General features: G+C 37.4%; 1 protein-coding gene across 1 annotated transcript in view; it reads right to left on the bottom strand.

Moving 5' to 3' along the window:
- The window catches only part of TIE1 (tyrosine kinase with immunoglobulin like and EGF like domains 1), a 154,908-nt gene that overhangs the window by 4,499 nt on the left and 133,421 nt on the right, over positions 1–16,988 (bottom strand). The window contains exons 21-22 of the mRNA XM_053693608.1: positions 16,500–16,596; positions 14,721–14,820 (exon numbers count right to left, since the gene is read on the bottom strand). Coding sequence (XP_053549583.1) covers positions 14,721–14,820; positions 16,500–16,596 — 197 coding nt within the window. The remainder of the gene's footprint in view (positions 1–14,720; positions 14,821–16,499; positions 16,597–16,988) is intronic.

Consider the following 16,988-nt stretch of genomic DNA (forward strand, 5'->3'; position numbering starts at 1 on the left):
TATATATATATATACACACACAAACATACATATATAAATAACAGAATTTATGCTTACCTGATAAATTTCTTTCTCTTGTGATGTATTGAGTCCACGGATTCATCCATACTTATGGGATATTCTCCTTCCCTACAGGAAGTGGCAGAGAGAGCACCCACAGCAGAGCTGTCCATATAGCTCCTCCCTTAGCTCCACCCCCCAGTCATTCGACCGAAAGGCTAGGAAGAAAAAGGGGTGCAGTGGTGACTGAAGTTTTTTAAATAAAAATATACTACCTGTCTTAAATAGACAGGGCGGGCCGTGGACTCGATACATCACAAGAGAAAGAAATTTATCAGGTAAGCATAAATTCTGTTTTCTCTTGTAAGATGTATCGAGTCCACGGATTCATCCATACTTATGGGATACCAATACCAAAGCTTTAGGACACGGATGAAGGGAGGGACAAGACAGGTACCTTAAACAGAAGGCATCACTGCTTGTAGAACCTTTCTCCCAAAAATAGCCTCCGAAGAAGCAAAAGTATCAAATTTGGAAAATTTGGAAAAAGTATGAAGCGAAGACCAAGTCGCCGCCTTACAAATCTGTTCAACAGAAGCCTCATTTTTAAAAGCGCAATAACCAAGGTGAGGGGAGCTAGAGGTATAATTAGTGGTGATTGTATGTTACTGTGTAACCTAAATAAAAGTTTATGCTTAAGCGTTATGGTTGAAAAAATAATATATTTATTTTAAAACACTTTAAAACATGTGCATAGTAAAAGTATAGAGCTCTATTACTTTAAGACATATAAAACAAAATATACAAATTGTAATAACAATAATTGAAGCTTGAAAATAGTTGCTAAAATATTGTACACTTATTTGCTTGCTTAAATATTGTACACTTTTTGCTTGCTTCTGTGTTCTATACGGTCCCTTTTAAGGCTTTAAAAGTTTAGTATTAATGTTCTTCTAGTACTCACGATTTTGTCTTGAGTGTAAAAGGCTTTTTAGCTTTATGGGGTTATAAAAAACGTTGTGGAGGCAAAATACGTTTGGAGTAAATACAGCCTTAAAGTGTGACAATCTTGCTTTTTGTAGTTTTGGAGGTTAATATGAACAAGCTGTTGATTTGTTTCTATTTCCTTTGTTAGGCTGATACAATGTATATCTCCAATTTGTTGTACTAGAGAAAAGTCTTAGCCGTTTTAGCGCTGATAAGGTGCTTGAAAGTTCCTCAATTTTTCGTGAGGGTTTTAAATTGAATTATCCGTTGGTCTCTGAGACTGTGTACCCTATTTTGTACTAGTATGCTATTCAGGGTTTGCTGGAGTCTCTAAGAGGCTTATAGCGTTTGAAAATTCCTCAATCTTTAGCAGGAGTTTGTTTGCGAATTACCGTTGGTCTCTGAGACTGTATACCCTATTTAGTGCTAGTATGCTATTCAGGGTTTGCAGGAGTCTCTAAGAGGCTTATAGCGTTTGAAAATTCCTCAATCTTTAGCAGGAGTTTGTTTGCAAATTACCGTTGGTCTCTGAGACTGTTTACCCTTTAGAATTTGTTCAGGGTTTGCAGGAGTCTCTAAGAGGCAGTTCTGTCTGTTGTCCGATGATTTTCTTCTTTTGCGCTTATTATTTCAAGCGCTAGATAGAGCTGAATCCGTTGAAAGGAAAATAGTTCTTGTCCCACAGTGTGGGCATTAACTGTCAAAGAGGGTGCGCACTCAGGTGGGCAGATCTACGCGTTTCGGCGGGTGCCTTTATCAAGATGCCTCTGAGAGTGTTCGCGGTCCTTTTTAAAAAGGGCTAGGTAGCTCCTGATTGGTTAATTACAAATTCTTAGTTGACCAATCTTTGTGCAGAAATTTGAGCAAAATGTTCGGTTACAATTTTAAGCTGTAGTACAGATTTGTGGATTGATAATAATAACGTAAGCTAGAATGAAACTTTTAACATATAAAACTATTCATAATTTCCTAAACATAGTTGATCTGTTTAAGTGTTTGGTATGTGTGTGCGCCCTCTAAAATGATAGAAATATACAGTATAATTTTGTGAAGATAAAATCAATATAATAGTGAGTTGGAAAGAAGGGGGTGTTATTGTTTCGGGACATATGTGATAACTTAGAATTTTTTGTGTCCGCATAAAATTGTTTTAATTATTTTAATTATTTTGCTGCTTTTGTTGCTGAATGTTGTATAAAATTTGCGAAAAAATTAATATATTACTCTGTGAATATATGTAGATATAGAAATGTTTAAATTCATAATTTTTAGATCAGGAAGTTTAAATCAAACTCCATATTTAGTCCATGTGGATATAAGGTTTTAAAGGAGTAAATATATTCCGCTTCTTTTCTAAGTAGGAGGTTTTCTAGATTCCCCCCTCTGGGATTAAGGAAAACTTTTTTGACTCCCCAATATTTTAGGTGGTGGATATTGCCATTATGATGTTCAGTAAAATGTTTATATAGGTTGGTGCTAGTTGATTTATGTTCGATATGGTGAAGGTGTTCTCTTATGCGGTCTCTGAGCATGCGGCTAGTTTGGCCAAAGTATTGGTAACCACATAAACATTGTAAACAATATATGACATTCTTATCTGAACATCGTATGATTTCCTTGATGTTGATATATTGGTTGTTATTATTAGATTTCAGAGTTTTAATTTTGCTGCTATGTTTGCATGATTTACATAATATACATGGGAAGAAGCCTTCAACTTTTTCTTTATTAAGATCGAATGTATTGGGGTTGTGAATTTCCTTATTTTTGAATTCACTTGGTGATAGTATGTTTTTTAGGTTTTTTTGCTTTTTTAAAAATGATGTCGGGATTATTTTTCAATCTATGTCCCAAAATTTGGTCATGTTTTATATAATGCCAGTGTTTGTTTAAAATCTTTTTGATTTCATGATGTTGTGAGTTATATTGCGTTATAAAAGGAATAAATAAGGGATCGTTTTTGTTTTGGTTAGGTGCTGATTTTTGTTTTGGTGCGAGTATCAAGTTTCTATCCATTTCTTTTACCTCCATTTGTGTTTTCTCCAAAGTGTGAATGTTATATCTTTTTTCAATGAATCTCTGTTTTAGGGTTTCTGATTGGGTGGAGTATTGATTAATATCTGAACAATTTTTCCTGATTCTGGTGAATTGATTTTTGGGGATATTTGTTTTCCATTTATTTAGGTGGCAGCTTTTATTGTGTATGTAATTATTGGCGTCTGTTTTTTTAAAAAAGGTTTTGGTTGTAATCATCATATTTTTAATTTCTATTTCTAAGTCCAAATAGTGAATCGAGTTTGTGCTAAATTCATGAGTGAAATTGAGGCCTAGTGTGTTGTTATTTAAGTCTTCTAGAAATAATTCTAGAAGTTCAGGTTCGCCTTTCCAAATTATAAATAGGTCATCTATATAGCGGTAATATAGCACAAGGTTCGCCCCCCATGGGCTAGAATTCATGTAATTATGTTCAAAATAACCCATGAATAGATTAGCATAACTGGGGGCGAACCTTGTGCCCATAGCAGTCCCCTTGTGTTGTAGAAAAATCTCGTCATTAAATAAAAAAGAGTTGTTATATAATATAAAATGGATACAATCAATTAGAAATTTATTTTGTTCTTTATTTAAATTTGGATCCTTGTCTAAGAAGAATTTTATAGCTTTAAGCCCTTTTTGGTGGTCTATGTTTGTGTATAGGGAATTTACATCGCATGTTACTAAAAGGAAGTTTTCTTCCCAAGATATATCTTTTAGGATGTTGAGTAATTGAGTCGAGTCTTTTAGATAGGATGGTAACTGGGAAACGTATGACTGTAAGAAGAAATCGACATATTGCGAAAGATTTGATGTGAGGGATCCTATGCCTGAAATGATAGGTCGTCCAGGGGGTTTGGTTAAGTTTTTATGGATTTTAGGAAGTATGTAAAAAGTAGGTGAAATGGGGTTTACAGTGTTTAGAAAATCAAATTCATTTTTTGTAAGTACTCCTGAGTTGAATGCTTTTATGAGAAGATCTTGTAGTTTTTTTATTTGTTTTTTTAAGGGATTAGATCTTAGTTTTTTATATGTTGTCTGGTCATTTAGGAGTCTGTACGATTCCTCTAAATAAAAAGATGTGTCCATAAGGACTATTCCTCCGCCCTTGTCTGCTTGCTTGATGGTGATTTCATTATTATTTTTTAGATCTTTTATAATTTTTAGTTCCTTTTGTGTCATATTCCACTCTATGAATTCGTTTTGATCTAGTTTGTCTATATCTTGTTTGACCATTTTCTCAAAGAGTTTAATGTCTTCGCTTTTTTCATTTGTGGGATAGAACGTTGAGGGGGCTTTTAGATTAGTGTGTTTAAATTTTTGTTCATTTTCTTTGAGGGTTTTGTTCTCAAGAGGGTTCTTTATGAAATATCTTTTTAAGGTGAGTTTACGTATGTATTGGTTTACGTTTATGAGGGTTTCAAATTTATTTAATTTGCATGATGGGGCAAATGATAGGCCTTTACTTAGAACTGATTTTTGAAGAGGATTCAATTGATATTTACTTATGTTGAATATTCCTGTATGTTTTATTTCTGTCTTTTCGGGATTTTGTCTAGATTTTCTTCCGTTTCTCCTACCTCTAATCCTCGTTTGTTTCTTACGATTCTTTTTGGGAGGATGCGGTGTGTGTTGGTTTTTGATGTTCCTTCCCCTAAAGGGGCCTGTTCTAAAAAAACTTTCTGTTGTTCTGCATTATGAGGTGCGGGGGACCTTATGTCTTGTTCTAATGGTTGATATCTATTTCTTGTTTGGATTCTCCAATCTGAGTTGGAGTCAAAGTGGTTTCTTTTGTAGTTAGTGTAATAAGAGTTTTTATGCTTATTATTGTATGTGTAGTGATCAGATTGGTCATATTTGTGTCTATAAGGATATTGGTTATCTGGTTTGTAATTCCATTCTCTGTTTTCCCATCTATGTTCATAGTTATTTCTTTGATTATAGTTATTTCTGTTGTGGTTTGGATTGTGTTGGTATTCTCTATATGAGTAATTTCTCCTAGGGGTATAGTCCCAATCTGTGTTTGAATCGTTGTTCGGCAGATCATAATTGTTGTGTGAATATTGGTTTGAAAAAGAATTTTTGGGTGTTCTTGTGTCATATCTATTTTGATTTGTAAATTTTTCTTCTGTTTGTGTTTTTGTGTGGTATTGGTCATCGGGGTAGTTAGTGTATTGTCTTCTATGATAGTTTTGTTGTTTAGTAGATCCTTCTATATTTCGTGTGTCAGATGGAATTTGATTCCTAAATGTCGTGTGATTCGATTGTGGAGGTTTATTTGTATGGTTAGATTTCCCAAATAAATATGATTTGTCTAAAGTTTTTGGGATTGGAGAGGCGACTATTTCAACTGTATTCTCGTATGTGGAGTCTATTTCTATTGGAATATCAGTGTCTAGAGTTTCAGAGTAGTCTTCCAGATCTCTGTTATATTTAGATGATTTTGTTGCCACCTAAATAAATGGAAAACAAATATCCCCAAAAATCAATTCACCAGAATCAGGAAAAATTGTTCAGATATTAATCAATACTCCACCCAATCAGAAACCCTAAAACAGAGATTCATTGAAAAAAGATATAACATTCACACTTTGGAGAAAACACAAATGGAGGTAAAAGAAATGGATAGAAACTTGATACTCGCACCAAAACAAAAATCAGCACCTAACCAAAACAAAAACGATCCCTTATTTATTCCTTTTATAACGCAATATAACTCACAACATCATGAAATCAAAAAGATTTTAAACAAACACTGGCATTATATAAAACATGACCAAATTTTGGGACATAGATTGAAAAATAATCCCGACATCATTTTTAAAAAAGCAAAAAACCTAAAAAACATACTATCACCAAGTGAATTCAAAAATAAGGAAATTCACAACCCCAATACATTCGATCTTAATAAAGAAAAAGTTGAAGGCTTCTTCCCATGTATATTATGTAAATCATGCAAACATAGCAGCAAAATTAAAACTCTGAAATCTAATAATAACAACCAATATATCAACATCAAGGAAATCATACGATGTTCAGATAAGAATGTCATATATTGTTTACAATGTTTATGTGGTTACCAATACTTTGGCCAAACTAGCCGCATGCTCAGAGACCGCATAAGAGAACACCTTCACCATATCGAACATAAATCAACTAGCACCAACCTATATAAACATTTTACTGAACATCATAATGGCAATATCCACCACCTAAAATATTGGGGAGTCAAAAAAGTTTTCCTTAATCCCAGAGGGGGGAATCTAGAAAACCTCCTACTTAGAAAAGAAGCGGAATATATTTACTCCTTTAAAACCTTATATCCACATGGACTAAATATGGAGTTTGATTTAAACTTCCTGATCTAAAAATTATGAATTTAAACATTTCTATATCTACATATATTCACAGAGTAATATATTAATTTTTTCGCAAATTTTATACAACATTCAGCAACAAAAGCAGCAAAATAATTAAAATAATTAAAACAATTTTATGCGGACACAAAAAATTCTAAGTTATCACATATGTCCCGAAACAATAACACCCCCTTCTTTCCAACTCACTATTATATTGATTTTATCTTCACAAAATTATACTGTATATTTCTATCATTTTAGAGGGCGCACACACATACCAAACACTTAAACAGATCAACTATGTTTAGGAAATTATGAATAGTTTTATATGTTAAAAGTTTCATTCTAGCTTACGTTATTATTATCAATCCACAAATCTGTACTACAGCTTAAAATTGTAACCGAACATTTTGCTCAAATTTCTGCACAAAGATTGGTCAACTAAGAATTTGTAATTAACCAATCAGGAGCTACCTAGCCCTTTTTAAAAAGGACCGCGAACACTCTCAGAGGCATCTTGATAAAGGCACCCGCCGAAACGCGTAGATCTGCCCACCTGAGTGCGCACCCTCTTTGACAGTTAATGCCCACACTGTGGGACAAGAACTATTTTCCTTTCAACGGATTCAGCTCTATCTAGCGCTTGAAATAATAAGCGCAAAAGAAGAAAATCATCGGACAACAGACAGAACTGCCTCTTAGAGACTCCTGCAAACCCTGAACAAATTCTAAAGGGTAAACAGTCTCAGAGACCAACGGTAATTTGCAAACAAACTCCTGCTAAAGATTGAGGAATTTTCAAACGCTATAAGCCTCTTAGAGACTCCTGCAAACCCTGAATAGCATACTAGCACTAAATAGGGTATACAGTCTCAGAGACCAACGGTAATTCGCAAACAAACTCCTGCTAAAGATTGAGGAATTTTCAAACGCTATAAGCCTCTTAGAGACTCCAGCAAACCCTGAATAGCATACTAGTACAAAATAGGGTACACAGTCTCAGAGACCAACGGATAATTCAATTTAAAACCCTCACGAAAAATTGAGGAACTTTCAAGCACCTTATCAGCGCTAAAACGGCTAAGACTTTTCTCTAGTACAACAAATTGGAGATATACATTGTATCAGCCTAACAAAGGAAATAGAAACAAATCAACAGCTTGTTCATATTAACCTCCAAAACTACAAAAAGCAAGATTGTCACACTTTAAGGCTGTATTTACTCCAAACGTATTTTGCCTCCACAACGTTTTTTATAACCCCATAAAGCTAAAAAGCCTTTTACACTCAAGACAAAATCGTGAGTACTAGAAGAACATTAATACTAAACTTTTAAAGCCTTAAAAGGGACCGTATAGAACACAGAAGCAAGCAAAAAGTGTACAATATTTAAGCAAGCAAATAAGTGTACAATATTTTAGCAACTATTTTCAAGCTTCAATTATTGTTATTACAATTTGTATATTTTGTTTTATATGTCTTAAAGTAATAGAGCTCTATACTTTTACTATGCACATGTTTTAAAGTGTTTTAAAATAAATATATTATTTTTTCAACCATAACGCTTAAGCATAAACTTTTATTTAGGTTACACAGTAACATACAATCACCACTAATTATACCTCTAGCTCCCCTCACCTTGGTTATTGCGCTTCATTCTTAGACAGTTGTTTGAAGGAACAATTGTCACACTTGTAGGGTTTAGAGCGTGGTTATATTAACCAATTTTCCCAACATTAACACTCACCAGGTGCACTCACTCTAAACTTGTTTTTTCACTAACCTCATTTTTAAAAGCCCATGTGGAAGCCACTGCTCTAGTAGAATGAGCAGTAATTATTTCCGGAGGCTGCTGGCCAGCAGTCTCATAAGCCAAACGGATGAAGCTTTTCAGCCAAAAGGAAAGAGAGGTAGCCGTAGCCTTTTGACCTCTCCGTTTACCAGAATAAACAACAAACAATGAAGATGTTTGACGGAAATCTTTAGTTGCTTGTAAGTAGAACTTTCAAGCACGAACCACATCAAGATTGTGCAACAGACGTTCCTTCTTTGATGAAGGATTAGGACACAGAGAAGGAACAACAAACTCCTGATTGATATTCCTATTAGAAACAACCTTAGGAAGAAACCCAGGTTTGGTACCAAAACCACCTTATCTGCATGGAAAACTAGGTAAGGTGAGTCACGCTGTAAAGCAAATAACTCAGAAACTCTTCGAGCCGAAGAGATAGCTACTAACAACAAAACTTTCCAAGATAGAAGCTTAATATCTATGGAATGCATAGGTTCAAACGGAACCCCTTGAAGAACTTTAAGAACCAAGTTTAGGCTCCATGGCGGAGCAACAGGTTTAAATACAGGCTTGATCCTGACCAAGGCCTGACTAAATGCTTGAACGACTGGAACATCTGCCAGACGTTTGTGTAAAAGAATAGATAAAGCAGATATTTGTTCCTTTAAGGAACTAGCTGATAATCCCTTCTCCAATCCTTCTTTGAGAAAGGACACAATTCTAGGAATCTTAATCTTACTCCATGAGTAACCCTTGGATTCACACCAACAAAGATACTTGCTCCAAATCTTATAATAGATTTTCCTGGTAACAGGCTTTCTAGCCTGAATCAGGGTATCAATGACCGACTCAGAGAAACCACGCTTTGATAGAATCAGGCGTTCAATCTCCAAGCAGTCAGATGCAGAGAAATTAGATTTGGATGCTTGAACGGACCTTGGATTAGAAGGTCCTGCCTCATTGGCAGAGTCCACGGTGGAACAGATGACATGTCCACCAGGTCTGCATACCAAGTCCTGCGTGGCCACACAGGCGCTATCAGAATCACTGAAGCTCTCTCCTGCTTTATTCTGGCAACCAGACGTGGGAGGAGAGGAAACGGTGGAAATACATAAGCCAGATTGAAGGACCAGGGCACTGCTAGAGCATCTATCAGTACCGCCTGGGGATCCCGGGACCTGGACCCATAACGAGGAAGTTTGGCGTTCTGAGGGGACGCCATCAGATCCAATTCTGGTGTGCCCCATAGCTGAGTCAGCTGGGCAAATACCTCCGGATGGAGCTCCCACTCCCCCGGATGAAAAGTCTGACGACTTAGGAAATCCGCCTCCCAGTTCTCTACCCCTAGGATATGGATTGATGAGAGATGGCAAGAGTGATCCTCCGACCCATCTGATTATTTTGGTTACCTCCATCATTGCTAGAGAACTCCGTGTTCCTCCTTGATGATTGATATAGGCTACAGTCGTGATGTTGTCCGACTGAAATCTGATGAATTTGGCCGCAGCAAGCTGAGGCCACGTCTGAAGCGCATTGAATATCGCTCTCAGTTCTAGAATGTTTATCGGGAGGAGAGATTCCTCCCGAGACCATAAGCCCTGTGCTTTCAGGGATTTCCAGACTTCACCCCAGCCTAGCAGGCTGGCATCTGTCGTTACTATGAGCCACTCTGGCCTGCGGAAACACATTCCCTGAGACAGGTGGTCCTGAGACAACCACCAGAGAAGAGAATCTCTGGTCTCTTGGTCCAGATGCAGTTGAGGAGATAAATCTGCATAATTCCCATTCCACTGTTTGATCATGCATAGTTGCAGTGGTCTGAGGTGTAGGCGGGCATAAGGAACAATGTCCATTGCTGCTACCATGAGTCCGATTACCTCCATACACTGAGCCACTGATGGCCGAGGAATGGAATGAAGAGCTCGGCAAGTGATTAAAAGTTTTGATTTTCTGACCTCCGTCAGAAATATTTTAATTTCTACCGAGTCTATCAGAGTCCCTAGGAAGGAAACTCTTGTGAGAGGGACGAGAGAACTCTTTTTTTATGTTCACCTTCCACCCGTGAGATCTCAGAAAAGCCAACACGATGTCCGTGTGAGACTTGGCTAGCTGGAAAGTCGACGCCTGAATTAAGATGTCGTCTAGATAAGGCGCCATTGCTATACCCCGCGGTATTAGAACCGCCAAAAGGGACCCTAGCACCTTTGTGAAAATTCTGGGAGCCGTGGCCAACCTGAAGGGAAGGGCCACAAACTGGTAATGCCTGTCCAGAAAGGCGAATCTGAGGAATTGATGATGATCTCTGTGAATAGGAATGTGTAGATACGCATCCTTTAAGTCCAAATAGTCTCCATCTTGAAAGATGGTACTCTGAGGAATTTGTTTAGAATTTTGAGATCCAAGATTGGTCTGAAAGTTCCCTCTTTTTTTGGGAACCACAAACAGGTTGGAGTAAAAACCTAGCCCTTGTTCCGCTCTTGGAACTGGGCGGATTACTCCCATGGTATGTAGGTCTTCTACACAGCATAAGAACGCCTCTTTCTTTGTCTGGTTTGCAGACAATTGAGAAATGTGGAATCTCCCTCTTGGGGGGGAGTCTTTGAAGTCCAGAAGATATCCTTGGGACACAATTTCTAAAGCCCAGGAATCGTGAACATCTCTTGCCCAAGCCTGAGCAAAGAGAGAGAGTCTGCCCCCTACTAGATCTTGTCCCGGATCGGGGGCTACCCCTTCATGCTGTCTTAGAGGCAGCAGCGCTCTTCTTGGCCTGTTTACCTTTGTTCCAAGCCTGGTTAGGTCTCCAGACTGACTTGGATTGGACAGAATTCCCCTCTTGCTTTGCTGCAGGGGAAGCTGAAGCAGGACCACCCTTGAAGTTCCGAAAGGAACGAAAATTATTTTGTTTGGTCCTCATCTTATTTGTTTTATCCTGAGGGAGGGCATAGCCTTTCCCTCCAGTGATGTCTGAAATAATTTCTTTCAGTGCAGGCCTGAATAGGGTCTTTCCTTTGAAAGGGATGTTCAACAATTTAGATTTTGATGACACATCAGCAGACCAGGACTTAAGCCATAACGCCCTGCATGCTAAAATGGCAAAACCTGAATTCTTTGCCGCTAATTTAGATTTGGAAAGCGGCATCTGTAATGAAAGAATTAGCCAACTTAAGGGCTTTAATTCTATCCATAATATCTTCTAAAGGAGTCTCCACCTGGAGAGCCTCTTCTAGAGCCTCAAACCAGAAAGCAGCTGCTGTAGTTACAGGAACAATGCATGCAATAGGTTGGAGAAGAAACCTTGATGAACAAAAATTTTCTTTAGGAGACCCTCTAATTTTTTATCCATAGGATCTTTGAAAGCACAACTGTCTTCAATAGGTATAGTTGTACGCTTAGCAAGAGTAGAAATAGCTCCCTCCACCTTAGGAACAGTCTGCCACGAGTCCTGTATGGTGTCAGATATGGGAAATATTTTCTTAAAAACAGGAGGGGGAGCGAATGGAGTACCTGGTCTATCCCACTCCTTGGTAACAATAGTCACAATCCTCTTAGGGACTGGAAAAACATCAGTGTAAACAGGAACCTCTAAGTATTTACACAATTTCTCCGGGACCACTATAGGGTCACAATCGTCTAGAGTAGCTAATACCTCCTTGAGCAATAAGCGGAGGTGTTCAAGCTTAAATTTAAAGGCCTTCATATCAGAATCTGTCTGAGGGAGCGTCTTTCCTGAATCAGAAATCTCTCCCTCAGATAACAAATCCCTTACCCCTACTTCAGAACATTGTGAGGGTATATCGGATACGGCTACTAAAGCGTCAGACGGCTCAGCATTTGTTCTTAACCCAGAGCTGTCACGCTTTCCTTGTAAACCAGGCAGTTTAGAGAAAACCTCTGTGAGGGTTTTCTTCATAACTGTGGCCATGTCTTGTAAAGTAAATGAATTAGACGCACTAGAGGCAGGCGTTACTGGTTGTGACACTTGGGGAGAGCTAGATGCTAAACCCTCATTTCCTTCTAACTGAGAATCATCTATTGCAATATTTTTAAGTGCTAAAATATGCTCTTTATAATTTATAGACATATCAGTGCAAGTGGGACACATTCTAAGAGGGGTTCCACAATGGCTTCTAAACACATAGAACATGGATTTTCCTTGGTGTCAGACATGTTAAACAGGCTAGTAATGAAACAAACAAACTTGGAAAACACTTTAATCAAAGAAAATAACACTTTAAACAAAAACGGTACTGTGCCTTTAAGAGAAAAAAAGCTGCACAAACTCTGCAAAACAGTGTAAAAAAGCAGTAAACAAAACAAAATTTTTACAATAGCATCATAAAGCCTTAGTAACTTTGCACCACTATGCAAATAAACAATTAACCCCTTAATGTAAAAAACGGATTGAAAAAACTTCAAAACCGGTAAAATAACGTTCAGCACCTTGCCACAGCTCTGCTGTGGCGCCTACTTGCCCTTTAGGAACGATTTGTGGGGAAAAACACCTCTTTACAGCCCTCAAATACAGCAGGAATCTCTGGAGAAGTAGCTGGATGCTTCTGAGGTAAATAAACTGTGCAACTGAAAATAGGCCCCTCCCACCTCACTCGATGTTATGGGGCCTAAAAACACCACAGAGTGTTTCTTAAACTAGCCATATGGGTTAATAACCCTTAAACAAGCCACAAAGACCCCTTAAAGTCCCTCAAAAAATGTTTTATTTGTAATTAAACCAAAACGTTTTTTCCTATTAGTGTCACCAGTAACTATGAGCCCTTTATGCAAGCTTGGATTCCTCTTTTACTGAATACAGCTTACCTTTCCCTCATGGGGATATTGCCAACCTTTTCTAGAAATAACACAGTCTGTCTAGAAAAAAATAGACTGAACATACCTTAATGCAGTTTAGCCTGCAAACTGTTCCCTCAACTGAAGTTTTCCTGTACTCTTCATCCCTTGTGAGAACAGCAGTGGATCTTAGTTACAAACTGCTAAGATCATCATCCTCCTTGCAGAAATCTTCATCCCTTTTCTGCCAGAGAGTAAATAGTACACACCGGTACCATTTAAAATAACAAACTTTTGCTTGAGAAAATAAAAACTAACATTTTTGTCACCACACTCCCTTTGCCCTTCCTAGCAGTTAAGCAGGGAGAGAGAATGACTGGGGGGTGGAGCTAAGGGAGGAGCTATATGGACAGCTCTGCTGTGGGTGCTCTCTCTGCCACTTCCTGTAGGGAAGGAGAATATCCCATAAGTATGGATGAATCCGTGGACTCGAGACATCTTACAAGATAAATATATATATACACACACATACATATATAAATATATATATTTATATATATACACATACATAGATATATAAATATATATATATATATATATATATATATATATATATATATATATATATATATATACACACATAGATATATAAATATATATATATTTATATATACACACACATGGATATATAAATATATATATAAATACACACACATACATATATAAATATATATATACACACACATACATATATAAATATATATATACACACACATACATATATAAATATATATATACACACACACACACACACACATATATATATATATATATATATATATATATATATATATATATACACACACATACATATATAAATAAATATACACACACACATAGATATATAAATATATATATTTACACACACATAGATATATAAATATATATATACACACACAAACATATATAAAAAGACTACAAATCCCTAAACACAAAGATAGAAGAGAAAGGTAGATTGGAAAAACATTATAGCCAATCAAATCAGATTTGTAAATTACACCCTCTATACACTCTATAGTTCCTTAACCAAATGCTCTTAAGCAGCAGGAAATACAATTCCTGGCTCCCTGCTCCATTAGCATTACTTGTTCAGCCAACCAGCTCTCTTAGTGACTGCTGCTTTGTCCTGCACCTATACAGGGATGGGCAACTGGTGATCCGTAGGCTTTATGCTGTGATCTGAACTATTTGTGTAGCCCCTGGGATAAAGCAAAAGTAAGAATATGTGCAATCGTTTATGTAACCCCAGAAAACAATGTGTGCTTTAGTGTCCTTCTGGTAGGTGCTCAAACATGGTGACCACACCACTAGAGTCCTCTGGAGGGGAGAATAGCAGACAGAGTGTGCCCTGCAACTTACCTAAAATTGCCTGTGAATCTGGTCATTATTAGGAAATAAATATAATTAGTGTCTTTAATAGCCATACATTATATGGGGCCCATGACACTGATCTGCAGCCCATGTGTCTGTCTGGGATTTGGCTATTAACATGACATGATACAGTAGCTGCTTGGAGACACTAATGGAGTATAATGTAATATATAGGCACTTGCTAAATTTAGACCAAAAGGCTGAGAACTATGTTCAGCTAAACCAACATAGAAAGAAACAATTACAGGTGCATCACTTTGCCAGTCACAAAGTAAATTCTAGACAGCTGCTTACTTTGCCTACTAAAGAATGGAGCACTGCACTGCACATACCTTTCTTGCCTCTAACATGCGTTCAAGCTGCAGTGATATCTGAGTGAATGGGGGTCTCTCATAGGGTCGGTCTCGCCAGCACTGCCTCATTAGATCATACCTGCAATGAAAAGAAACTCTCAATGACCTCCTCTAGAATCACTGAATGAAACACGCATTGTTATTTCTAAACTTAGTCAAATGTATCAACTTAGCTACATTTATCTATAAAGCATCCTCAATGGATGTAGGATTCCAAGCATTATATTTTTGTATCATAAATGTGTATACCAAGGCCTATAGAATGTACCATACATTAGCACCCTAGCGCCACCCTTGTGATTTTTATTGCTAGGTTACTATTTCAGGGGATGATGTTATGGCTCATACAAGATCTCAAGCCACTGGTAAATAATACAGTTACTAGAAACTTACCTGGGTGGTTGTGTACAAATCACTTATTCCTCTCATTAGCCTCGTCTACTGCAGTCAGTGGCTCAACTAATAAACAATAGGCCCCAGTATGGTAAACATTCAAACATAGTGGACCCCATTTAAAGGGATATGAAACTCAAAATGTACTTCTATTATAAAGACAAGAGGCATATTAGTGCAACCACCAGTCAGCAGCTAGATCCCAGTAATGGTCTTGAGCCTACCTAGGTATGCTTTTCAATAAGTATGCCAATAGAATGACACAAATGAGATAACTGATTTAAAGGGACAAAATGACATTTATTTCTAAGCACTATTCGTGTGACTGTGTATGTAATCCCCAAAGATTTCCAAAATTCACAATTACCTTAAATTTGGATCCTCGTCGGTTCAGTTGTCATCACCCACATCCTATGAGTTGTAAGCTTTGTTTTTTTTTACTATGTCGTCCCATTAAAGGGATATTAAAACTTTCTTTTCGTTATTGCATCTATAAGACCTTTCTCTGATTCCTCACCTCTCGACTGTTCTCTTTGTAATTCCCTTATTATGTAAGCTCGCCTGTTCTTTAGATCACCTTGCAGGAAAAGTGCTGTGTATCTAGTAGTAACTCACTGCCTGTAAATCTATATTATTCATATACTTTGTCCTTTACAAATATTCCCCTGACATAGAACTGAGGAATAGTTTCCCTAATTATAAGTAAGAATAATGACAAGTGGATATCTTATACCTCCAGATCCCCAGTGGAACCAAGTCATTAAATCTTAAAAGCATGAAAAATAATATACAAAATTATCAACAAGGTAAATGTAATAAACTTATAAAAACTATTCTCTGTATGATCTCATTATGACTATGAGGCCTATTTATCAAAGGTCTGGCGGACCTGATCCGACAGTGCGGATCAGGTCCGCCAGACCTTGCTGAATGTGGAGAGCAATATGCTCTCCGTATTCAGCATTGCATCAGCAGCTCACAAGAGCTGCTGGTGCAACGCCACCCCCTGAAGACTCACAGCCAATCGTCCGCCAGCAGGGAGGTGTCAATCAACCCGATCGTACTCTATCGGGTTGAATTCCGGCGATGTCTGTCCACCTGCTCAGAGTAGGCGGATAGGTTATGGAGCAGAGATCTTTAGACCGCTGCTTCATAACTGCTGTTTCTGGCGAGCCTGCAGGCTCGCCAGAAACACGGGCCCTCAAGCTCCATTCGGAGCTTGATAAATGGGCCTCAATATGTAATTTAATTCCTATATAAATGTCCCCAAAAGTTTTAAGTACAGATTTAAAAAAAGAAAAATATTTTATTAGGCTCCTAGTGGGAGGGATAGACCATATTGTGCCTTTAATTTTATAGACTTACACTTCATCATCACAGTTCCTTGGTTTTTCCATTCTGTATCCCTGTGGAAGATTCTCATACAGCTCAGCGCAAGTCATTCCACAATACGGAGTCCCACCTGCAAATAAGACAGCAAAATATATCAGAATACAGTTTATGCATCGTGATAAATAAGAAATGTGTTAAGTCGTATATCTGCAGTTCTAAGTTTTTTAACTTGGGCACAGTCACTTAAAGGGACATTCATATACTTTGTTGCATCTTAAAACATAAATTATGACTTACCAGATCATTTTCTTTCCTTTGATACAGGGATAGTCCACAACTGCATCCATTACTTGTGGGAATACAGAACCTGGCCACCAGAAAGAGGCAAAGACACCCCAGCCAAAGGCTTAAATACCTCCCCCACTTCCTCCATCACCCAATCATTCTGCCAATGGAACATGTAGTAGAAATATCAGTGTAAAAAAGGTTAGAGAAGAAAAACAATTTAAATGTATGGCCACC

The sequence above is a fragment of the Bombina bombina genome, chromosome 10 (assembly GCF_027579735.1).
Source record: "Bombina bombina isolate aBomBom1 chromosome 10, aBomBom1.pri, whole genome shotgun sequence".
Lineage (NCBI taxonomy): Eukaryota > Metazoa > Chordata > Amphibia > Anura > Bombinatoridae > Bombina > Bombina bombina.